Source organism: Desmodus rotundus, chromosome 5, assembly GCF_022682495.2.
Source record: "Desmodus rotundus isolate HL8 chromosome 5, HLdesRot8A.1, whole genome shotgun sequence".
Lineage (NCBI taxonomy): Eukaryota > Metazoa > Chordata > Mammalia > Chiroptera > Phyllostomidae > Desmodus > Desmodus rotundus.
Window position 1 is genome coordinate 9,374,129 of NC_071391.1, and position 26,412 is coordinate 9,400,540.

Sequence of the window (26,412 nt, forward strand, 5' to 3'; positions counted from 1 at the left end):
GTTTTTGAGCCCTAAGAATGAGGGGACCCAGCCTAGGAGATCAAGGAGGTGAAACCGATGGGTCCCACAGGACATATACTATATAAGGCCACCCCACAAAGACTGTGAGTCATAGAGGTTTTATTAAATACATGAAAACAAACACAAAAAGATATCCAAAATGGGGAGACAAAGAAACCTCAAATGAAAGAACAGTAGAAATCTCCAGAAAAAAAAAAAGAGCTAAATGAGGCAAGCAATTTATAAGAACCAGGGTTCAAAGTAATTGTTTTAAGGATGCTCAACCACATGAAAAAGGATGTAGAACCCATGAAAAAAACAACCAGTTGGAAATTATGGACATCTGAAATAAAGCATACACTGGAAGGAATAAATAGTAGTCTGGATGAAGCAGAAGATCAAACCAGAGATATGGTTTGGATTCCATCAGACAAGGTTAAGAAAAACAATCAGAGCAACAAAAAGAAAATAGAATTTAAAAAACAAGGATAATTTAAAGGAACTTCAGGACAACATGAAATGTAAGAACATTTGCATTATCAGGGCACCAGAAGGAAAGAAAGCTAGAAAAGGATAGAGAACCTGATTGAAGAAATAATTACAGAAAATATCCCTATCCTGGTGAAGGAAAAAGTCACACAAAGTTCAGGAAGTGCAATGATTCCCGATCAAGATGAACCCAAAGATACCCACAACAAAACACACTGTCATTAAAATGGAAAAGATTCAAGATAAAGAGAGAATCTTAAAGGCAGCAAGAGAGAGACAGTTAATTACCTACGAGAGGGTTCCCTTTGTCTTTCTGCACCTGGCTTATTTCACTTAGCAAAATGCTCTCTAATCCCACCCATGCTGTCACAAAGGGTAGGAGCTCCTTCTTTCTTCTGTGTAGAATTCCATTGTGTACTGAGTACGTGTCACTTACTGATGGGCTTCCCTTAGATGTCTCAGTGTGGAGCCATCCCAAGGACACCATGTGGTTTAGTTTCCCACACTTCGGGGAATCTCTGTGACACTTTCATCAGCTACCCATTGCCCCAAACGGCGTCTCTTGCAACTCCTAGTGCACGAATCAGTAGAGCCTTGCCAAATTTCCCAGGAAGGGGTAAAATTCCCTGAGCATTGTGACTTACTCCTTTCTCTTTCTATGGCCTTTCTCCTAATAATCAGCGAAAATTCTGCTGATTAGGTCTGTAGAGATTATCCTCTCCTGATTACTGCTTTATTGGTACATTAAATAATTATACACAAATATATATATATGTATATATATACATATATACACATATATATGAAGCACTAGGTTAAGCATAATACAATGATATCGCAGGGAGAGTTAGTAAGAAAAGGACTAACTATATTAGCCTGTGCTCTCCTCGCTCCACACCAGAGAAAATTATTCGATATTGTGCGGGAAGCCATAAAGGATCATGTGTGCCAAGGGAGCTGGAATGCAGGCCTGGGGTTCAGCACAGCCAGGCCAGGCCGCAGAAGAGTGATTGCTGTAAGAAAAGAATGGCTTGGCCGCTTGCCACATCACTGTACCAACAAGGAGCAGGAAATGTTCTTAGAAAAATAGAATGTATCTAGCCTTGCGGTTTGTCTTTCTCACGCTCTGCTTCAAAGCTCGGTCAATATACACAGCCTGATTTTACCAGTAAACAGCTCCCTCCTCTGCATCCCCGAGAAGGGACTCCACCTGGCCCCGCTTTGACGCTGCTCTTTAGTTCCTCATCCCCCGTCTCCTTCCCTCGGGACTGATGGATCCGGCCGCGCAGGTGGCGGCAGGTGGGGCCCGGAACCGGGACCCAAGTGCGAAGGGACGCCTCAGCCAGAAGGCGAGGGGACACTCCCGAGTGGCCACGGGACAGTGAGTGGGGAGGGAACGGGATTGAGAGCGATCAATCGGGTGGAGAAACGGGGAACTCTCGATCCGCCGCGCGGGGGCTGCAAACACAAAGGCTGCGCTCCACATTACTAGCAGGGGGCGCCAACGTCCCTGCCACACAGCGGGAGCAATTCTTGACCTTTGTGCCCCAACCTCGTCCTCGGTTTCCAGAAGAAGGCACGATGAATGAACACACGTGGGCTCAGGTAGGCCAGCAAATGAGAGAGAGCCACACAGCAGAAGCGCCCGCGCGCATTCCGATCTCTGCTGTCACAGTGCGGGCTCTGATTGGGGAAGCTTCAAATCCTGTAAAAGAGGGACGCAGGGTACGAAAAACAGTCGCTGGAACCCTCGCTACGACTGCAGAGGGATTTACTCCTTTGAAGGCGACTGCGCCCCCTCTGGAGCCCGGTGACGAGCCGCCGCCGCCAGAGGTTGAGCGAGAATCAGAACGGGAAGCCGCTGAGGACCAGTGGCGGAGGATGCGTGGGGATTGAGTTCCCCGCGGACTCTGATGATGAGCGTTCAGGGGTAGTAGGTCTAGTGAAGCGCTTGTCTCAACTCTCCTCTGGAGACCGAGCTAAGCTCACTGAAGCACTTTCTCCCACTAACCCTTCATCCCCGAAAGCTCCTCCTCCTTGTCGTGGCCAGAAACTACTCCCTCACCGAGGGCTTCACTGCAACCAGTAAGTCTGGGAGAGGACACACAGGGATTTATGCTGTTTCCTGTGTTTGAGAGGCCTGATCCTCAAAAACCTAACAACAGACGAAGATATCATGAGGTCGTCTCCTTTAAAACTCGGAAAGACTTGAAAACCGCTTGTAGTAAGTACGGGCCAACATCCCCCTTTTCCCTTGCTCTTCTCGATACAATTGGCTCTGAAGCCAGGGCACCGAAGGGCTGGATTGTACTAGCCGAAGCCTGCTTAAGGGGGGGGTGGGGGGTGGATCACCTAATGTGGAAGTCTGATTGGTATGAAGAAAGCTCACAACAAGCAGACAGGAATTGAAATCATAACGTACCTGTTACATTTGAAATGCTTACTGAGTCTGGATTATATGCAAATTTGCAGAATCAGCTAGGGTAGACCTTGCAAGCTTGCCAACAAATTACGGCCTGCGCCACCAAACCTCTGCGCTGCCTTCCTTCCAAAGGAGAAAAGTCTCAAGACCTCACCAAAATCTGGCAGAGGCCAGAAAAGCCATATCAGGATTTTGTTTCCTGTCTCCTCCAGGCTACTGGACGTTGGAGAGGGGATCACGAGGTTGGTAATATATTAAACAGCTAACTTTTGAAAATGCAAATAAGGTCTGCCAGGCTGCTCTAAGGCCATATAAGTAGGGGAATCTTAATGATTTTATTAGAATTTGGGCAGATATTGGCCCCTCCTACATCCAAGGAGTTACTCTTGCAGCCGCTCTCAAAGGAACCTTGGGGGCAAAGGGTGCTTGCTTTAACTGCAAACAGAGTGGGCACTTCGCCCGTGACTGTCCTCAAAAAAAGGGGGAAAGGCACTGCGAACGCAGGGTCCAAGGGTAAGACCCCTGTCGCTCCAGATCTTTGGCCTAGCTGCCGCCCCGGTAAGCACTGGGCTGGTGAGTGCCGCTCTAAAACTGACATTAGTGCTCCGCCCATCAGGGGAACCACAGGTTTAAGTGTGGAGGTCCTCCCACGTGCGGATGCATCCAAATCATTTAGCAGGATTGTTCCTACAGAAATAAAGCCTCACCTCTAGATTTTCGGACTCAGTAGATTTGGGGTGCTGTCCAAGAGTTTACACTTGTAACCAGTTCCCAGGTGATCCTGGTGCTGCTGGTCCAGGAGCCATGCTTGACAGCCACTGGGTTGGAGAAATAATAGAACACATCTGATACCCTAGAACACTGAGTGAAAATTCATATTGCACACATCTTAGGTAAACTGTGTTACTTCAGTAATTATAATGTAAATCTGTGTTGTAATTTATTTGGAATAAAGGATCTTCCAATGCATCGTAACTTGTAGTGAAGACAAATCAGCTGTACTTGTTATCATCGACGCCTACCTAAAATGTGTCTTTCCGTGTCTCACTGCTTTGCAATATCTATGTATGTATTTAATTGTGGTTTTAAAATATATAAAATGTTAACAGATATGTAAGTGTCTACACAGTATTGTTATGTATGAGCACTATGTCGTATAACAGATCTCTAAACTCTTCATCTTGCATAACACACACCTTTTACTTTTTGAACAGTAACTCACTATCTTTCCCTCTCCCCAGCTCCTGGAAAGCACCACTCCATTCTCTGCTTCTATGAGTATCGTTACTTTCGATGCCTCATCTCAGTGGAATCCTGCCTCTTTGTCCTTCTCTGACTGGCTTATTTCGCTTAGCATAATATCCTTAAGTTCCACCCATGTTGCCACACATTGCAGGAATTTTCTCTTTTGGAAAGCTGAGTAATATTCCATCGTATGTACAGACCACATTTTCTTGATCAATTCACCCGTCAGTGGACACTGAGGTTGCTCCCACATCTTGGCTATTGTGAATACGGCTGCAATGAGCATGGGGGTGCAGGTACCTATTCAAGACCCTGATGGCAGTTCCTTTGGACGTATTCCCAGAAGTGGAATGGCCGGACCATACAGTAGCTGTATTTTTCTTCTGGAACCATCATACTGATTGGAATAGTGGCTACACTGTTTTACCTTTCTATCACCAGTGCACAAATGTCCCAATTTCTCCACATCCTTGCCACACATTAGTATTTGTCCCTCCCCAGCACCCCCCAAAAAACTGAGCACGGGGGAAAAACTCAAAACTCTACAAAGTAAGTACTATTATTTACTGTTCTTTGTACACAGAGAAACAGAGGTATGGAAGGTATAGTCTGAAATAAATCGTTGCCCAAGGACACACACTAGTGGTGTGGACAGGATCCCAAGCCTGTTAGTTTGGTCCCATTGTTCTCTCTCTGGGCCACTGTGCTAGGCTGCTTCTATCACATTGCCAGCACCTCATCCATCAAGGAGGTAATAAGTAATATGTAGGTAAAGACTAACACCAGACCTCCTGAACCTTTTTCCTTGTATGTGATCCCAGAGAATGTGAGAAAATGTGCGTGCATTATCTCATGTAATAACCACAGAGTGAAGGAAGAGCAGAAAAAAATCCTCAGTTAGCTGGCACGAAAGCACTCTTGACAGCTGGGGAAACAACCCAGAGAGGTTAAGAAACTAGTTTAAGATACAAGGGAAGCGGCAGAGACCCTGGGATCTTCTGAGTGACTGAGTGAGGGTGACGGCTGAAGGAGACTGAGGACTAGGGATCTGATTTTTGGTACGGGGATATAAGAGAATCTCACTCTTTTGTTGTAAACAACTTTTTTGAGATATGGACCCTCCTGGAGCCCAGGGGTCCACTCTGTTGATAGTGACAGAATAATCTCATTGTCCTTCATCCTTGGAAAAGGGGTAATGAATGGTTATGACTTTAATCCAGGAGAAGAGATTGAAAAATTCATATTCTAGGAGGGACTGAAGGAGCCTGCAAGCTTTTTTTACTTTCTCTCTGGACACCAGCCTCCCCTGTCCCTGCCCCTCTGATTAGAGTGACTCTTCTTCCCTCCACAAAGGAACTCTCCACCAACATCGTAACGAAGGGTTACGGTGATGAGGACAAGACACAGACAGTGTCCAACGTCCCTCCTTGCTTGTTTCACACAGTGCAGTTGGTACTCAAAATATCGTTTCTGAGCCCCCTTTCTTTCCTGGGGGTGGTAGAGCAAGTGCTAATGTGGGTACTGAGCATGCTGCAGCGAAGAGGTCTGGGTTTAACAGCCCTCAAATTCAGCCACACAGAGCTTTCTCTCTATAAAAGTGAGAGTAAGAGGTGCCCACATAGTGTCATGTTGGGGTGTCTAATTGCCGCCTCAGAATGGGCAGGGGAGAGGGTACAGCTTATACAGGAAAAGAAAAATGTAAACAGCTGTAGTCATGCCATCCAGCTCATATTCTGTTCTCATATGTGTAAGAAAATAGATCAGGTTCTGCCAATCAGATCTCATCCATATCTTTCCTACCGCCTTGCTTACTGCCGGTACTCGGGAGTGGGAAGGGAAGGAAGAAGGTCCTGTGTGTACAAAGACACTCCTTTCAGTATCCAACCGCTGGTTTCACGCACATTGCACAGCCAAGGGGGCAAAGAGCAGCCTGGCATAGCAGGTTGGGGGTGGGCTCAAACGGCCCATTGTCAGCCTCTGAACCTTGCACAGTCAGCCCCTTTACCGTGGAACTCAGAGAAGGAAGGCCTGGATTTTATAAGAGCTGACATCAGAAGTTTTTGCTTTGTGCAAGGTCCACTTGACAAGCCTCAGCTCAGCAGTTTCTGGAGGAGACATTCTTAACTCTGTAAGATTCCGTTGAACTGCCTGCATTAGAAGGAAGTTTCATTATTAAGAAGCCTGCCCTTCTCGTTTGTTCCTGGGGATACCTGCAAAGATTGGTGTGGAGACAGCTCCCCAGGTAAGGACTCATATCCTTTTTATGCCCCCCCAAAAGATATTCATTGCTTGGTGACATCCTCTCCACTTAAGTGACACAGATCAAAATGTTCGTTGTGTATGTTCAGTAGTAACACCATACACCTAAGGAGAAGGAGTAACATCAACTTAAGAAACGTATTTCTGGCACCTGTTCTGCAAACGGCAACTTGTTAGGTTCCACGAAAAATTTTGTGCAGGTTTCTGATCTGAGCTGGCAAATGAATGAGGAGAGATCTGGGCACGTTCTGGAAGTAGGTGGGTAAATGGCTCCCTCCCCGTGCAGAGACACTGCCAACACGGCCACGTTTAATCCTTCTGGTTACATTGTGTTTGTTTTCTTTGTTTTTCAGTGGATTTTACTTGCATCCGAAGTTAATCACAAAGAAAAAATGTACAAATTGAACCTTTTTTAAAGATGAGGAAATGCTGGCCTTAGTTTCCCTCAGAACATATAACTTAATTACAAGGATTTCAAATATGCTCCAATAAGGGGGAAAGAAGTTGTCATCTTCTCAACCCCAACAAGATTCTGCACCCTTTGCGTCATCCATCTGTCCTTTTTCCTCTGCTACAGTATTGTTGCAGAACAAACCTCAGACACGAGTACTACATATTCCAGTACTCAGTTCTGAGAAATGTAGAGTTCTCATATATTACCAAAGTGTCACTCTCACAAAACCAATATGAATGCCACTTTTCCCTCAGATAAAATGGGGGATTACTTTGTGAAGTTATTTCTGCGGAATTCTGTCATGGGTGAGTGGCCTGCTGTCACCACCAATGAGTGAGCTTCCATTCTGAGAGGTGGGATTAACTCCGAGAGAGTGTCTGGAGTGGAAACCCTGTCCTGCATACCTGGAACGCCACCCTGAGGCTCTGTCTGTGGCAGAGCAGAGCTCTGTGTGTGGCCAGGGGTAGCTATGTGCTTGAATTTCTCTGTAAGATTGTGAAATCTCAATCGAATAAGAACATTTCACCTGAAAGGTAGTTGACCCCCAAATAATACCATACTATAGATAGGGTGTGTTCTTAGTAGGTTAAGATGTAGTTTCAAAAGGGAAGCTAGCATTTGTTTATTTTTGTACTTATATTTAGGGTCATTTTATTTTTATCTATATTTATTGAATTGATTGGGGTGACATTGGTTAGTAAAATTATACAGGTTCAGGTGTACATTCTACAAGTATTTTTCCCCTGTATAACTGATAAGAAGGTTATTGTAATTAAAGCCAGAGATGATATAAGTAGATGAATAAAGACAAGAATACAAAAAAAATTATCATTTATTTATACCATATAATAAACAAATTTACTTTAGAGATTTTATCTATACTGCTACTAGCACAATCTTGTTTTATTTGTCTGTGTTCTCTTTTAAATTGAGGTTTATCCATGTGGTCTATGAACTGTTTTATGTCCTACATTTTCTCATTGCACTTGAACACTTTCCCATGTGCCCGTACGTACATGTGTACATGTGTACATGCGTACGTGTATATACGTTAATGTCTTAGAGTTGCATCACCCCAACAGATCATATTTTATATTTCCTTTCCCTATTGCTGGACATTGGGATTTTGCTCAGAACTTGTTAATATTTGTGGACTTTATCAAATTTTGTTTAGAGCTTCGTTCTTACTTTGATTATTTTGTTTGGGTTGATTTTCTACTTCTAGTGGGACTGAGTCAAAAGTTCTGAAGTTCACTCTCAAGGACATGACCTGTGGCCCAGTTCTGCCAGCTCACAGTGAGTGTGTCAGAACCTCTGGCTCAGTTGTTTTCAGTCCACCGTATTTTTCAGGCACCACACTTGGTTGTTAGTTTGTGCGTACATCTTTGACGGGCGGTTCCAAACTCTACACTTCTGAAGAAATACAGTAATATTACACCCCACAGATTTGACATCAAACTCTATATTGTGTCTCATACTCATGTAACTTCCTTGTGAGTTGCCTGTAGATACAAGGTAAGATGAGCCTTCAGAAATGTTATATTTGTCAAGACCTAAGACCTTTAGATAGAAGACAAAGGCACCTCTATACTGGTCTGGACTTTTTCAAGACATAACTTAGCATAAAGTAGTTGAAAGCCTTTCCCATGCCCAGCATACTTCATGTAGTACATACATATACTATGATTGAATTAATAATTATTTAATCTATGCTTTGGAAGGAGTGACTAGACAAACAGGATAATACAAGATTTCATGCATTCAGTCATTCACCATCCATTTACTGAAGGCATACTGTGTGCCATATATCATAGTAAGCATAATGGGTAGGATAATAAGTAAGATGAGCTTCTGGCCCCAGAAGCCAGGAGGAGTTCACAACTAGGAAAGTAAACTCCAGCTCAATGCCACACGTTGTGTAATGGAGAGATGCACACATGTGAGAGCACGGCCAAGGGAGGAGTCTCTGGAGATGACAGACCCTTAGCTAAACTTTGAAGAATGAATGGAAGCTGAATTTAGAAGAATGGAATTCAGGAATTCCAAACAGGGAATAACATGCAGATGGGCCAGAGGAGCTAAAGCAGAGACTGTGTTGGAGAAATGTCTCCATGGTCTCACATGGTGGGGAGTAGTGACAAGAGTATCTAGGAAGATGGACCAGAGCCAGGTGTTAAAAAAAAAGTGCCATTCACATTAGCTAAGTGAATCTTAATACACTCAGCAGCCATTTTCAATGTATGATGAAGCACACACGTGCTGGACAAGAGTCTGCTCTTCTCCCATCAGTAAGTAGACACAAGGGGAAATTAAGCATCTGCTGTTTTCTTCAAATTGTTGACAAACGTCTGGGAAAAAGACAGGGGACACACCCATGGAAAAACCAGAAACATCCACCCACCAGTTTACACATTGTTCAATGAGTTACAGCAGCAAGATCCAAAATTGTCAAGCCTTTAAGCATACTCATCAAGAAAAAAAGAGTGAGGACCCAAATAAACAAAATCAGAAATGAAAGAGGAGAGATTACAACTGATACCACAGAAATACAAAGGATTGCAAGAAATTACTATGAAGAAATATATGCCAAGGAATTTGAAAACCTAGGTGAAATGACCACATTTCTAGAAAAATATAATCTTTCAAAACTGAATGAAGAAGAAGTAGAAAGCCGGAACAGACCAATAACAGCTGAGGAAATAGAAGCAGTTATCAAAAATCTCCCAGTACACAAAAGCTCTGCACCAGACAGTTTCACAGGGGAATTTTACAAAACACTTAAGGAAGAGCTAACCCCTATCCTTTATAGACTATTCCAAAAGATCCAAGAAGATGGTAGACTCCCAAACTCTTTTTATGAAGCCAGCAGCATCCTAAATCCTCAAGAAAATATTGGTAAACTGCATCCAGCAATACATTAAAAAGATCATACACCGTGATCAAATGGGATTCATTTCAGGGATGCAAAGATGGTACAATATTCTCAAATCAATAAATGTAATACATACGTAAACAAAAGGAAAGCCAAAAATCACATGACCATATCATTAGATGCAGAAAAAGCATTTGATAAGGAACAGCACCCATTTATGATAAAAACACTCAGCAAAGTGGGGGTAGAGGGAGCATGCTCAACATAATAAAGGCCATATATGAGAGACCTACAGCCCACATCATACTCAATGGGCAAAAACTAAAAGCTTTCCCACTAAGATCAGGAACAAGACAAGGATGTCCACTTTCACCACTTCTATTCAACATAGTATTGGAAGTCATAGCCACAGCAATCAAGCAAGAAAAAGAAATAAAAAGGGGAAGGGGGTTTTCAGGAACAACTATAAAGGACACATGGACAAAACCAAGGGGGATGGGATCAGGGGAGGGAGGTGGGGGTGGCTGAGGTGGGGGGAGTGGTGGTGGGGAAATGCAGACAACTGTACTTGAACAACAATTTTTTTTAAAGAAAAAAATTAAAGGAAAGGAAGAAGCAAACTGTCATTGCTTACAGATGATATGACAGTGTACATAGAAAATCTTAGACTCCACCAAAAAACTACTCGACCTAATAAGTGAATTTGGCAAAATAGCAAGATACAATATTCTTTCTTCAAGGTAATAGAATTGGCCTTGAAGAAAGCCTTTTAGAATTGAGGAAATTAGGTGTTATGTTTGTTTCTTATATCTGAGGATCTAATTCTTTCCATTGGCTTGGGAAGTTGTCATCAACTATTTGTTTGAACAGGTTCTCTATGCCCTTCTTCCTCACTTGTTCTTCTGGTATGCCTATTATTCTTACATTGCTCTTTCTGATGGGATCAGGTAGGTAGTTTTCGTAGAGTTCTTTCATTTTTTTATGCTCCAGTCTCTCTTGTTCCCTCTGCATCATTTCTACATTTCTATCTTTGATATCACTTTTCTCCATCTGTTCCACTGTATTTCCTGTGTTCTCAAGTTCATTCTTGACCTCTATTATTGAGTTCTTTATCTCCAGCATTTCTGTTTGGTCATTTGTTAAAGTTTCATTTTTTGGTAAAACACTCATTTTCTTCATTGATTTGTTTTCTGAGCTCACTAAATGGCCTGTTTGTATTCTCTAGCATCATGCAATACACAGCACATTAACTCAAATTGGGAGAAGGAGGAAAAGGAAGGACAGTAAGAGAAGAAAATGAAGGGAAATAAGAGAACAGAGAGGTGAAAGAATGGTAGTAGGAATAAAATAACAGGTTCAGTGCTTACTAAATGTCAGATATTCTTCTAAGCATTTATTTACTCATTTAATGTATTAACTCATTTAATCCTTCCAAAAATTCTGTAAGGTAGTTAGTGATATTATCCTATCTATGTTTGAAGAAACCAGGGCATAGAGTGGCTACGTAACTTTCCCAAGTTATATGGCTTATTACTTGAAGAGTTGAGAATCACTGATAGGAACTAAATACCAAAAGATGTTATATATTTTTAAATGTGACTTGTAAACTAATGTGCAACTCCGCAGTTTTTCAAAGTGTATGGAAGTGAACACAAAAAATTCAGAATGTACCCTCTGTGCTATCTGCCATTTTTGTCCTTCCTTGGAGTTGCTGAGGACTTAGAGAAGGTGACACCACTAAAGGAACACCAACAGGTTTGGGCCATTAGCATAGAACTTGCTACTGTTTGTTTTGGAATCTCCTCTAGCTTTCTCATTCCTGGTTGTTTTTTATTTATTTCTCTAGGATAAGGTGTCTTCCATGATGTTGCAAATGCGAGGTGCCCAGATGCTTCAGACACTGGAGAGATTCTTGAGGAAGAGTCTTCCTGAATCCCTTAAGGTGGCAATTGATGCGCAAAAGCTTTTTAATTTTATGTAGTCCCATTTGTTTATTTTGTTGTTGTTGTTCTATTTCTCTTGCCTGAAGAGATAGATCTGCAAAAATATTGCTACAAAAATTGTATGAAATTTTACTGCCTATGTTTACTTCTAGGACTTTTATGGCTTCACAACTTAACATTTGAGTCTTTAATCCATTTTGAGTTTATTCTTGTGTATTATGTAAGATGGTGGTCCAGTTTCATTTTTTGCATGTATCTGTCCAATTCTCCTACACCATTTATTGAACAGACTGTCCTGAGCTGATTGTATATTCTTGACTCTTTTGTCAAATAGTCATTGATCATAAAGATGTAGGTTTAGTTCTATTATCTCTGTTCTATTTCATTAACCATATGCCTGGTCTTGTGCCAATACCATGCTGTTTTGATTACTATGGCATTGTGGTATAGTTTGATACCAGGTAACTTCATTACCCCATTTTTGTTTTTTCTTTCTCAAGATTGCTGAGGCAATTCAAGGTCTTTTGTGGTTCATATAAAGTTTTAAAATATTTGTTCTAGATCTGTGAGATATGCATTTCGTATTTTAATAAGAATTGTGTTGAAGTGATAGATTGCTTTGGGTAGCATGGACAATTACTTATGTTAATATTTCCTATCCATAATGATGGTATATACTTCCACTTATTTGGGTTTTTTAATATTTGTATACTTGTGTTTCAGTTTTTTATTGTTGTTCAAGTACAGTTGTCTCCATTTTCCTCCCCATTACTCTCCCTAGCCCCACCCAACCAATATCCCACCCTCAATCCTACCCCCCTTTAGCTTTGTCCATGGGTCCTTTATACATGTTCCTTGATGATCCTTCTCCTTTTTTCCCTGTTATCGTCCTCCTCCCTCCCCTCTGATCACTGTCAGTTTGTTCTTTGTTCAATGTGTCTGGTTATATTTTGCTTGCTTCTTTTGTTGATTAGGTTCCACTTATAGGTGAGATCATATGGTATTTGTCTTTCACTACCTGGCTTATTTCACTTAGCTTAATACTCTCTAGTTCCATCCATGCTGTTGCAAAGGGTAGAAGCAGCTTTTTTCTTTCTGCTGTGTAGTATGCCATTGTATAAATGTACCATAGTATTTTGATCCACTCATTTACTGATGGGCACTTAGGTTGCTTCCAGCACTTGACTATTGTAAATTATGCTTCTATGAACATTGGGGTGCATAGGTTCTCTTGAATTGATGTTTCAGGATTCTTAGGGTATAACCCAACATTGGAATTGCTGGATCAAAAGGCAGTTCCATTTTTAATTTTTTGAAGAAATTCCATGCTGTTTTCCACAGTGGCTACACCAGTCTGCATTCCCACCAATAGTGTGCCAGGGTTCCCTTTTCTCCACAACCTTGCCAGCACTTGTTGCTTTTTGATTTGTTTATGATGGCCATTCTGACTGGTGTGAAGTGGTATTTGTTTGTGGTTTTAATTTTCATCTCTCAGTTGGCTAGTGATGCTGAGCACCCTTTCATATGTCTCTGGGCCCTCTGTATGTCCTCCTTGGAGAAGTGTCTGTTTACGTCCTTTGACAACTTTTTAATACAATTGTTTGTTTTCCTGGAGTGGAGTTCAGAAATTGGAAGTCCCAGCCACAGTGATGAAACAAGAAAAAAAAAAAGCATGCAAATTGGAAAGGGGGAAGCAAAACTGTCACTGTGTGCAGATGACATGATAGTGTACATAGAAAACCCTATAGGCTCCACCAAAAAACTACTGGACCTAATAAGTGAATTTGGCAAAACAGTGGGATACAAAGTCAATATCAGAAATTGAAGGCCGTTTTGTGCACCAACAATGAAATATCAGAAACAGAAATCAGTAAAAAAAAAAAAAATCCCATTTGCTACAGCAACAAGAAAAATAAAGTACCTAGGAATAAACCTAACCAAGGAGGTAAAAGACCTATACTCAGAAAACTACACAACACTGAAGAAAGAAATTAAGGGAGACACAAATAAATAGAAGCATATACCATCTTTATGGATTGGAAGAATTAACATCATCGAAATGTCCATACTCCCCAAAGCAATTTATAGATTCAACACAATCCCTATTAAAATACCAGTGACACATTTCACAGATATAGAACAAACCTTTCAAAAATTTATATGCAACTGTGAATGACCCCAAATAGCAGCAGCAATTTTGAGAAAGAAGAACAAAGCAGAAGGGATCACAATATCTGATATCAAACTATATTACAAGGCCACTGTAATCAAAACAGTCTGGTAATGGCAAAGAACAAACACATAGATCAATGGAACAGAATGCTTCCACTTATTTATATCTTCCTTGTTCTCTTTCATTAGTATCTTCTAATTTTCTGAGTACAGGTCTTTTACTAAGTACATGTATTTTACTTCCTTATGTAAATTTATTACTAGGTACCTTATTATTTTTTTGCCATATTAAATGGAATTGTTTTTCTTAATATCTCTTTCGGTAGTTCATTACTGGTGTATAAAATGCCACCAAATTCTGAATATTAATTTTGTATCCAGTTACTTTACTGAATTTATTTATTAGATGTAGTAGTTTTTGGTGGAGTCTTTAGGGTTTTCGATATACAATATCATGTCATTTGAGAATAATGACTGTTTTACTTCCTTGTTTCCGACTTGGATGCTATTTACTTCTTCTTCTTGTCAGATTGTTGTGGCTAGTACCTCCAATACTATGTTGAATAGGAGTGGTGAAAGTGGACATCCTTGTCTTGTTCCTGATCTTAGTGGAAATGCTTTTAGTTTTTGCCCATTAAGTATGTTGGCTGTAGGTTCATCATAAAAGGAAGCATCAACAAAATAGAAAGGGGATCCTCTGAGTGGGTGAATATATTTACCAATGATACATCTGATCAGGCATTAATTTCCAAAATACATAAATAACTTATACTACTCAACACCAAGATGATAAACAACTCAAGTTAAAAAATGAGCAAAGGACATGAATAGACATTTCTCCAAAGAGGACATACAATTGGTCATTGGACATATGAAAAATGCTCAATGTCACTAATCATCAGAGATGCAAATTAAAGTCACAATGAGATATCACTTACACATGTCAGAATGGCTATTATTAATAAATCATCAAACAACAAGTGCTGGTGAGGATGTGGAGAAAAGGGAGGAATCTTAGTACACTGTTGATGGGAATGCAGACTGGTACAGCCACTGTGAAAATAGAAGCTTCCTCAAAAATTTTAAAATGGAACTGCCTTTTGACCCAGTGATACTACTTCTGGGAATATACCCAAAGAACCCCAAACACTAAATCTAAAGAGTACCTGCACCCTATGTTTATTGCAGCATTACCTACCACAGCCAAGATCTGGAAACAGCCCAAACGCCCTTCAGTAGATGAGTGACTGAAAGCTCTGTGGTACATTTGTACAACGGAATGCTACTCGTCCATAAGACAGGACATCTAACCTTTTGTGACAACATAGGCGGACCTGTAGATTATTAAGCTAAGTGAAATAAGCCAGTCAGAAACTGGCAAAATCACAAAATCTCACTTATATGTGGGATTTAATGAACAAAATTAACTGGTGAACAAAATAGAACAGAGGCAGAAATACATGGACAGACTGAAAGCTGTCAGAGGGGAGGAGGGCTAGGGGCCTGGGTGAAGGGAGGTGAAGGAATTAGTCCAGTATGTGTGCGTGTGCGTGTGTGTGTGTGTGTACATACAGACAACAGTGGTGATAGTCAGAAGGAAAGGGGGTGGCATATAGTGGAGCTGGGCAAAGAGCAGGGTAATTGGGACAGAAAGAGACTTCGCTTGGGGCGATGGACATATGATGCAATGAGCAGATGATGTTTTCTTGAGTTGTACACTTGAAACCTGTATGATTCTGTGAACCAATGTCGGCCCAATAAATTCAATAACAAAGAGCATTAGTGACTTCCAAAAAAGGTGGCGATTGAAAATTTTGAGAGGAGTAAGGAATAGAAACTTCCTGTGAGACAAAGAAGAAAAGTGACTCACACTTACTGAGCACTGATTCTGTACTAGGCACTACTGCGTGTTTTCGGTCATTCGATTTGCATTGCCTCCCTACAAGATCCTCGTTAGTACGTCACTGACGAGAAAATGGAGGCTCAGTTAGTGATTTGCACAACACCACACAAACTGTGAATTGCGATGCTTGATATGATCATAAGTATGCCTAACACTGCCTTTTGTTCTGTGCCCTGTGATTCAACAAGTATTCCCTTGTCCCTTCCAAGGAACATTTCTTGATGACACTGGAAATTTGTCCAGAGTTCTCTTCCAAACTTGGGACTACATATTAATGTTTAATGTGCTCTCCCTAAAAGATTATTTTGCCAGGGAAGAAGTTAACAATCATCATGAGTGTTCTTTAAAATTCCTATTTTGAGTTAAATGCAGGTGTAACTTAGAACCCAACACTTACTTGCATCTCAGGTGAGGAAAAGTTTGTCCATTTTTCCAAGTGTTCAATATTAAATGCATTTTATTACAACTGTCACCTGCACTTGAGTCAGCTTAGAGCAGATGCCTGACTTACCATGTTCTGAGTTCAGCAGAAGAAAAAAGAGTTTTAATGAATTAGGCCATGGGAATAAGGAACAGTAGCAGTTCTATGTATTTTGCTAAACTACACTAAATTTCTATATGGGAAATTTATATTATATGGGACTGCCTTCCACGTGAACCAGAGAAACCCGTTCCAGCTAAAGACCCTGGTGGACAAGTGACCTCCACTTAAGCCTCCACTCATGGCTGAAAACACAATAAATTCAGAGAAACTCAGTCAATTTAAAGACATTTCCCCCCCCGCCCTACTTCTCCCTTGTTGGACATCAACAGCTCACAAGAGGGGAGGGTGGCAGGAGGGCAGGACACTGGTATAGTCCTTAGACATATTCTGTCCATGGTCAAAGCCATTCAAGTGTATATCTACCATCTTTTGGGTCTTGGTCACTGGCATGTTTTCATGCTGTCATCTGTGGAGGCTTCATGTTCACAGTTGTCATGAGACCTGCATGGTACCACCGCTGCATTCCTCGGCCCCCAAACTACGAGTTAATTAATGTTCTCAGGCTCAATTTCATTCATTCTCCCCTCACTCCTCCCTCTCAATAGCTTGCACAACATGGGGAGGGTGGAGATCCAAGGTTGGCCCCAGGCTGTGGGGCCCCACAGCCCATTCTCTTGGGCACTATGCTGCAGTCTCTGCTGGTGGTGGGAGTTCATTTAGCCTTTCCAGAGGGTAGTATGGACGAACATGTTAAAGAGTTCTAAGCATCACCGTTGAGCCAGCAACTACCCTTCTGTGTAATCTAGGAAAATACCAGGTGTTTTTCAAAATACCCTTGTGTGTTGCAACTGTTCAAGGCCAGACATGTTCACATGAGGTTCTAGCAGATGAAAGAAAATTCACAGAGCCGTGGGAGGGTCTAACATGCCTTTATTCAAGAGCAGGGCGATCCACACACACTGCAAGCCTCATGTCACACAGCAGGAAGCCGCAAGTCCCTTATATAACACAGCGTGATTCTGTGCTTGCGGGCCCACTCAAGGTTATAGGAATACAGTGTGTCGGGCCCATTCTCAAGGTTGTGGGAAAAGTGCTTCTCTTAGTTTCCCAGACATTTGGGTGAGGGAGCCTGACTGACTCCATTCACCTTACACCACGCAAGGACTTCTGTGCAAGCATGTTCTATAAAGAATTATTTGTGCAAGTGAAAATTTGGAGACAGCTGAAATGACCATCAATAGGCAAATGAAGGTGTGATTCATTCATATAATGGAATCTCATGCAGCCATTAGAAAATAATAGAAAAAATTTATGTTTATGGACATGGAAATATGCCCACTGAATAGTCAATGGGGGAAAAATGCCACACATCAGATTATATTATTTTTGAAAAATTGTGAATCTTTGTGTATGAATAGGAGAAAGTCTGCAAAAAGATAAGATTATCTCCTAAAATAAAGAATGGTGTTTTTAAAATCATCAATTTTATTTGCCCAAATATTCTATTATATGCATGTATGATTCATATTGGAGGAGAAGCAAAAGCTCTTCTCATCTGAGGTTTAAAAAGTGGTGGTATTGAATACAGGGAGATTGACCTAGATGCCCCATTTGGCATTTGGTCACCATAAAAATTTTAGGATTTCATAGAAATAATCGTTGTCTGATCAAAGAGAGCACTAGGACACCTCTTCCTACTAAGCTGACCCTCTTACTTTCTGGGGATGCTGCAGGTTTATGGGACCGTCTTCCACATGAACCAGGGAAACCCGTTCAAGCTAAAGGCCCTGGTGGACAAGTGGCCTGATTTTAATACAGTGGTGGTCCGCCCCCAGGAGCAGGTAAGATACAGGAGCAGATAGAGAATGCATACACTTCCGTGTGCTGTATGTGCCTGCCCTGCACCCGGCAGTGTCGACGTGGGGGACACAGAAATGGGTCTCGGTGATGGTGAACAAGCCCTTGTGCTCAAGGAGCTCACAGCCTGGAGGGAACGACAGATAAGCAAGTACATTACAACTCAGTGCAAAGTGCGTGAGCACAGAAGATGCACAACAGGCAGGAACAGCACAGACAAAAGCTGATTCCACCATGGAGGCTGAGGATGGAGGTCACAGGGTAAGGTCAGAGGCACATGTCAGTGGAAGTTTCACTGGAACCGCATTGTGTCAGTACCTACATTTCCGTGAGGTTGACAAGGGAAAGAGGACATAGCAAGGGAAACGTAAGGAGAAGTGAAACAAGATAGTACGTTGGGGTGATTTTTAAAAGCAAAATTTTAATACTAGAATTTCCACATACATTTTGGGGAAGTACTTAAAAATTAATGCAACTCAATTATAAAAACAAAAATTCTAAACTCACTTTAAAACATCCAGTGAAACTATAAATTTGGAAAAATGCAAATAGTATATACCTTTCAGAAAACTAAAAATATTATAAAACCACTAAATTAAAAATATATAAATGAAAAAATTATATTAATAATAAAAATAGAAATGTAATTATAAAATAAAATTATTTTATCTTTTATCTTAAGTGAGACTTTAAATGTGTTAGCGGTGTCATTGCTGACTTGTGAGTATGTTGTGTACATTTTCTAACTATATTTAAGAAAAGCTTCTTAATTCTGCATTAGTCAAGGTAGTATTTTTCTGTACCTCCTTCCTTCTAATAATCTCATCTCTTATTTAATAATTTGAGGGGATGTTTCCAAATAAGTGGTTTCTTTGTTTTCTGGAGCTACAATTTGTTTAACTGTCATATTGTTTTAAGAAAGCATTTCTAACCAGTTTTCACCTTCTTTGGCTTAAGTATAGATGGAGATTTTAATCCAGAGTTCTGTAACCAAATTTAACACTGTAACATTCATAGTTTTTCTGTTCTGCAACTATTTCAACTGTAGTAAAAGTTATTCTTGCAAAAGAAGCTTTTCCTTGTCAATTGGTTCTCCCTTCTTCTTCCTGTTGAGGATGACAGAAATACAGAAGAATGGTGTCTAAATAGTTGTGACTCTGTTTGATTTACAATTTTAATGCAATATATGGGTAGCAAATAGTATCGTTCTGCCATTTTACATCACAGGTAGAATACTTGAGTCTCTCATCTTCATCTCATGATTTAAATGATTCAGAAATAATTATAGATATTAAAGGCACAGGTCAAGGTGAAGGCATAGGTAAAGAAGCTTCACTTCTTAGCAAAACTACAGAAAAAATTACAACTAGACCTCAAAATAAATAACACTTAGAACCGTCAGAAAATTGAGCTGTATGGAAGTCCGACAACCAAGGATTTAAAGAAGCCACATTCATCCAGATGGGTAGGAGGGGTGGAGAAGGGCAGAGAGGCTTGGAGCTGCCACATGGCATGGTGAGATGGCAGAACAGGTGGTCCCACATTCACATGTGGTGGATAAAAATGAGGAGGGATACCTCAGGAGGGAAGGATCTCAGCCCCAATCCAGACCACACAGCCCAGGGTTCCAGTGCCAGGAAGAAAAATCCCCATAACTCTGGCTGTAAAAACGAGTGGGGGTTGGGGTAGCAAAATAAACTGCCGGATTTGCAGAAGACTCCATTTAAAAAGAACACACGAACTTAGAACTTACCCAGACCCACTCCCTCTGGGATTCAGCATCAGGGCAACAGCTAGAAGGACACCAGTCATATACGGAGAGTAAGCAAAGTGAGTGGAAACAGGGTGAGTGCTGGACAGAACTCCAGAAGCCAGGCAATGGCATTGTTCCCTTTCCCAGCCCTACCCCACGCTTACCACAAAGTGGTGAAGCAGGTTGCCCCCCACCCCAGGTGATTACCCAAGGCTCCTCTCTTCACAATTTACAAGTGCCTTTTCTATAATAAGCCATGCTACTAAGACAAGGAGTCAAAGCAGTTCTACCTAATACATAGAAACAAATACAAGCAGACTGACAAATTAAGGAGACAAAGAAATATGGCCCAAATGACAGAACAGAACAAAACCCTAGAAAAAGAATGAAATGAAATGAAATGGAGGTAGACAACCTATCACATGCAGAGGTCAAAACATAGGTTATCAGGATCCTCAGAGAACTCACTGAGTACAGCAAAAGCATAAAGACGACTCAGGAAGACATGAAGGTTACATTAAGTGAAATTAAAAAATTTACAGGGAATCAACAGTGGAGGAGATGAAGCTGAGTTTCAAATCAACAATTTGGAACATAAGGAAGAAATAAGCATTCAACTAAAACAGCAAGAAGAAAAAAGAATTCAAAAAAATACGAATAGTATAAGAATCTGGGACATCTCCAAACATACCCACATCTGAATCATAGGGGTGCCAGAAGGAAAAGAGGAAGAGCAAGAATTTGAAAACTTATTTGAAAAAATAATGAAAGAAAACTTCCCTAATTTAGAAGGAAGTAGACATACAAGTCCAGGAAGCACAGAGAATCCCAAACAAATTGGACCCAAAGAAACCACACCAATACACATCATAATTAAATGCCAAAGGTTAACAATAAAGAGAGAATCTTAAAAGCAGCAAGAGAAAAGCAGAGAGTTATCTACAAAGGATTCCCAAAAGACTGTCACCTGATTTCTCAAAAGAAACTGAAACAACAAAAAATAAATTTTAAAAAAGAAGTACCAATTAGCAATTAAAGAATTGTCATGGGGATGTAAAGTATAACAGGATATATCATCAGTAATAATGTATGGTGTTTGGTGGGTATTAGACTTATTGGGAAGATCAGTTTGTAAAGTACATAATTGTCTGACCACTGTGGTATACACCTGAACTAATATAATATTGAATGTCAGCTGTAATTTAAAAATTTAATAAATATTTATATTTGTTCAAAAAAATAAAAACTAACAATTAAAATAAAAACAAAACTTTGCAGGCAAGGAAGAACTGGTAAGAAGTATTCAAAGTGATGAAAAGCAAGGACTGACAACCTGGATTACTCTACCCAGCAAAGCTATCATTTAGAATGGAAGGGCAGATAAAGTGCTTCCCAGACAAGGTAAAGCGAAAGGAATTCATCATCGCTAAGCCATTATTACATAAAATGTTAAAGGGAATTATTTAAGAAGAAGAAGTTCAAAACTACGAACATTAAAATGGCAACAATTCCCAACTATCAACAAGTGAATCTAAAAAAAAAAAAAAAAAAAAAAAAACTATGCAAACAACCAGAACAGGAACAGATCATAACTATGGAGATCATTTGGAGTGTTATCAGCTGGGAGGAGAACTGGGGAGAATGGGGAAAAGTTTCAGGGATTAAGAAGCATAATTAGTAGGTACAAAATAGACAACAGGACATTAAGAATAGTATAGGAAATGAAGAAGCTAAACAACTTATATGCATGGCCCATGGACATGAACTAAGGGCGGGATTGCTGGAGGAAATGGGGGTACCGAGCAGAGGGGAGGGAAAGGTGAAAATTGGGACAACAGTAATAGCATAATCAATAAAATACATTAAAAATGAAAATTGTAATGCACCAATAAAAATATTAATATTTTAGTACTTAAAAATATGGTGTAATGGAATTCAGAAAAAAAAGTACTTCAATCATGAACTACATGAAATTTAATATTTCCCTTTCCCCAATGACAACAGGCGATGATAGATGACTTCGATCACTACACCAACACTTACCAAATCTACTCCAAGGACCCCAAGAACTGTCAGGAACTGCTTGGCTCACCAGACGTCATCAACTGGAAACAGCATTTGCAGATCCAAAGTAAGTAGGGGGAATGGGAAGCGTGCTGACTCACTTCTGGGTCTTGAACAATTTCCCTTATGACCCTACCACCTTTTTCCATACTCCGACCCTCAGTCTGCTGTGAATTTCCTGACTCAGCTGCAAGCATAACTGTAAAGGGAAAAAAAATACACCCTGAAAGCTTATAAATAGTGGGCTTCATTTAGGAAAACATAATATAATGCCTTGATGGCCAAGAATGTATGGCATATTTTGCAGACATATCCACAATGCCTTAAGTTGCCTGGGTGCCAGAGCAGAGCTTCCCTGAGGGCCTTCCGTGCCTGGAATTAGAATGACAACTTGTGCCATAAAGCTCCTCCCAAGTCATGAAGGACAACTGTCATGGTTACAGGAATGCCCTCCAGCATCAGACTTCCTACGATGGCCTTTGTTGCTTGCTGTGTAATCATAGCCACATGAATTATCCTTGCTGAGATCATGTATACAAATGAGGACAACAATGGTACCAAAAACACGAGGGGTGTTGTAAAGATTAAATAAAATCTGGAATAGGAATTGCTTAGCGCAATACCTGGATGTGTCGATTAACTTTCACTGCATAGCAAACCTCATAATTCTGTGAATCCACATCTGGGCTGGGCTTTGCAAGGCAGTTCTTCTGCTGGTTTCACCTGGGTGTACCCGTGCAGCTGCAGTCTGTTAATGGAAGGACTATGGGCTAGTTGCTCTAGTCTAGCCTCACACACTCTAAGGGAGGGTTTTGGCTGTTGGTGCCAGCTGCTATGGTGACAACGTGATAGGAGCACAGGTCCTCAGCAGGCTAGCCTGAGCCAGTTCATACCATGTTAGTCTCAAGACAGATAACCAGGAGCACGAAGAAAGGGCAACCCCAATGTGCAAACACTTGCGGGTCTCTCCCTGCATCAAATTTACTCTGTCCCATTGGCGAAAGCAAGTCATATGGCGGAGGTCAGATGCAGTGTAGGAGGGAACTATTCCAGGGAATGGAAACAGAGAGGCATGTGCAAATTGTGGGTCATTCCTGCAGCAATCTACCATACTGGCTACATAGTAGGTACACAACAGACATTGGCTACTCTAGTTTTTGTAACTCATCTCCTGTGATCATCAAAACTACATGATCATGTAGCCCCGAAATCTTCTTTCATTCTTGGTATTGCCACAAATATGGTATGACCATGGCTGAATGAATTTCAGCACTAAGTGACCCCAATCACACAGCAGTAGCACTGAGCCAGAACAAGGGTTTTGGACTGTAAATGCAGACGCTTCCTGCTCCAGAGGACAGCTTCTCCATAGAATGTACTGAAATCATTGCATCTCTCCTTAAAATCCTATCTAGGTTCACAGTCCAGCCTGAATGAGGTGATACAAAATCTTGCGGCCATGAAATCCTTCAAAGTTGAACAGACACAGTGCTTTCTTTACATGGCACTTGATAGCATAAATGAACTGATCCCTTCTCTGTTGGAGCTAAAGAACGTACCACCCGGTGATGGCAAACCTAAGTCCATGTAAGTCTGGTCAAAGTCACTGCACCCCTCACACCCCTCACTCCCGAATCAGCCTCCCAACTTCTCTTCCTGCTTTCACTCCGGCCTCCCTACAGGCAATATTCTTCAAAGCAGGCAGACTAATCATTTTTAGAAATGTGATTTAGAAATAGAAATAAGAACAAATATAATAAATATTCACAGACTTTACTTTTCTCTTGGAATCTCCATAGCAATGAACAAATGTTTAAGCTATCACCCCTGGATGTCACCCATGCTGCCCTGGTGAATGAATTCTGGCATTACGGTGGCAATGATAGGAGCCGAAGATTCATCGAGCGCTGTATCCGGAACTTCCCCAACCATTGTCTACTGGGGCCCAAGGGGACCCCTGTATCCTGGAGCCTAATGGACCAGACAGGAGAGATGCGGATGGCAGGCACCATGCCTGAGTACCGGTCCCAGGGCCTCATCTCTTATGTCATCTATACCCAGACCCAGGCTCTGAACAAACTCGGCTTCCCTCAGTACTCTCATGTGGACAAAAATAACAAAATTATGCAGAAAATGAGTTACAATCTGCAACATATCCTCATGCCTTGTTCCTGGAACCAGTGGCATTGCGTGCCTCTGTGAGGTGTTGGATGGGCCTGGCATGTGGCTGGAACAGTGGGTGGTTGGGCAGAGAATGAACAAATGACATTTGCAATCATCAGTAAAGGAGTACGCTCTGAGGAAGCAGTGAGGTTGGTCCACCACTGTGATCTCTGCACTGATGGGCTTCCCCTAGATATCTTGGTCTGGAGCCGTCCCTAGTACACCATGTGGTTTGGTTCCTCACTAAATGTCCAGGGAATGTGCGTGACACTTTTATCAGCTACCCGTTGCCCCAAACGGCGTCTCTTGCAACGCCTAGTGCACGAATCAGTAGAGCCTTGCCAGATTTCCCAGGAAGGGGTAAAATTTCCTGAGCATTGTGACTTACTCTTTTCTCTTTCTCTTAATAATCAGCAAGTAAACTCTGCTCATTAGGTCTATAGAAATTGTCCTCTCCTCTGATGGCTGCTTTATTGGTACATTAAACAATTATACACAATTGTTTATGAAACATTAGGTTAAACATACATGATGTTTCAGGGAGAGTTACTAAGAAAAGGACTAACTATATTAGCCTGTGCTCTCCCTGCTCCACACCAGGGAAAATGATTCAATATTGTTTCTAAAAGCAGAACTTCCTAAATCCATCCAAACCCCCAACAATAAAGAGATTGTGTGTTTGATTGTACAAGTTGAAGTCAAGTGGTTCGTGATGGGAAGAGCCTGGACTGAGTTTATGGAGAGTGGGAGAACCCAGACCCAAGGGGGTGGGTGGTTTTTGAGAAGAGAGAGAAGTTGGGGAGGGGGGCCGTACAGCATGGGTACCTCCTGTTTCACTTGACCTGGGCCCATTGTTTCAGGACGCCTGAAATGCAGTTCAGACAACAGTCTCACGGGAGAGTCTGGTTGGTGGTGTGGAGAGATGGTTTTCCTGGTTCCAACAAGGTGGCAGGGAGAGATTCCTGCCCCAGCATTTGCAGGGAAGCAGCACTAAACCTGAGCACTGTGCAGCAAAGACACCACTGGACTGAAGGCCGTCACCTGGATCGAGAACCTGTTCCCTTTTGGTCCATCTACGTCTGGAATTAGGCTATGGAATTGGGGATGAAGCCCCCACACACAGAAAAGCCAATGACCGAGGTTTAACTTCTTGGTGAGTGAAGAGAGGGGAAGTCCAGTTTAGACAGGGTTTCTCAACCTTGGCACAGTGGGCACTTCAGAGTGGACAGCCCCGTGCATTTATAGGATGTGCAGCAGGCTCCCTGCCCTCTCTGCACTGGGTGCTGGTAGCGCCCTCCACTCCAGTTATGACTAGTGACCATGGCTCCGGCTGTTTTCAGTTTAAGAGTAGAGATTCTCCCACTTGTGGATGCATCAGAATCACTTAGTGGGATTGTTAACACAGAATGTGGGCCTCATCTCTAGATTTTCAAGAGCAGGAAAGATTGTACTCCTTGTGCTGTAGCTAGACCTTACTGTCGGCTGAATTAAGATTCTCCGTAAATACTTTTGATTGAGGGTAAACACAGCAGGTCCAGCATTTAAGACTTGGGCATTTAAGTCAGAGAAAAACAAATACCATATGATTTCACTTATAAGTGAAATCTAGTGAACAAAATGAACTAACAAAATAGAAAAGACTCATAACTGTCAGAGGGGAGGGCATAAGGGGGCTGGATGAAAAAAGTGAAGGGATTAAGAAAAAACCAAAAACCCCAGAGAGAGACAACAGTAGGGTCATTGCCAGAGGGAGATGGGGATGGTGGGAGTCAGGAGAGGGTAAGGGGGATACATGGAGATGGAAAGAGACATGACCTGGGGTGGTGAACACACAATACAATATAAAGATGATGTATTACAGAATTGTGTGCCTGAAACCTATATAATTTTAGCCAATGTAACCCCAGTAAATTCAATTTAAGAAGTATTGCCACATTGTCTCATCCCATCTTCCCAAAATACCAGGTGCATGCAACAGTGATTTTTTTTTTTTGAGTGTGGCTAGGAACTCTCAAACTGAAAGATAAAAAGAAAACCAGGAATGACTAAAGAATTGACAAGGGAAATAGAGGCATCAGACTCAACCTATGGATCAATTCGTACCTGCTAAAGGAGAAATAGAACAAACAGAAGACTTTAAGTAATTACCATTGTGATATTTTCTGCTACATGCATAAAAAAATCACCTAGAGGTTCTGGAAGTTAAATATTAGAACACTAAGTAAAAAATTTCAGCAGATGGGTTGAACAGCAAAGTGGACACAGTTGACAGATCATTAGAAAGATGGACTGTCCAGAGAGTCGTAACACAAAGGGAAGACAGGATGGGAAA

At 41.4% G+C, this 26,412-nt stretch overlaps 1 protein-coding gene across 9 annotated transcripts; it reads left to right on the forward strand.

The window, feature by feature from the left end:
• Positions 1-1,650: 1,650 nt before the first annotated feature.
• Positions 1,651-24,771, forward strand: GLYAT (glycine-N-acyltransferase). 9 transcript variants are annotated; one of them, XM_045194397.3, is made up of 9 exons: positions 1,651-2,713; positions 2,962-3,153; positions 6,231-6,398; positions 8,095-8,165; positions 11,588-11,683; positions 17,977-18,084; positions 21,858-21,984; positions 23,333-23,504; positions 23,717-24,771. In XM_045194397.3, the coding sequence occupies exons 5-9, from the start codon at positions 11,603-11,605 to the stop codon at positions 24,117-24,119; spliced, it is 891 nt and encodes a 296-aa protein (XP_045050332.1). In that variant the 5' UTR covers positions 1,651-2,713; positions 2,962-3,153; positions 6,231-6,398; positions 8,095-8,165; positions 11,588-11,602; the 3' UTR covers positions 24,120-24,771. The 9 variants fall into 9 exon arrangements, with proteins under 9 accessions (XP_045050332.1, XP_053780081.1, XP_024414902.1 ...); XM_053924108.2 differs by lacking the exons at positions 11,588-11,683; positions 17,977-18,084 and adding an exon at positions 21,132-21,254 and having other exon boundaries at positions 1,653-2,713; XM_053924105.2 differs by lacking the exon at positions 8,095-8,165 and having other exon boundaries at positions 1,653-2,713.
• The last annotated feature ends 1,641 nt before the right edge of the window (positions 24,772-26,412 follow it).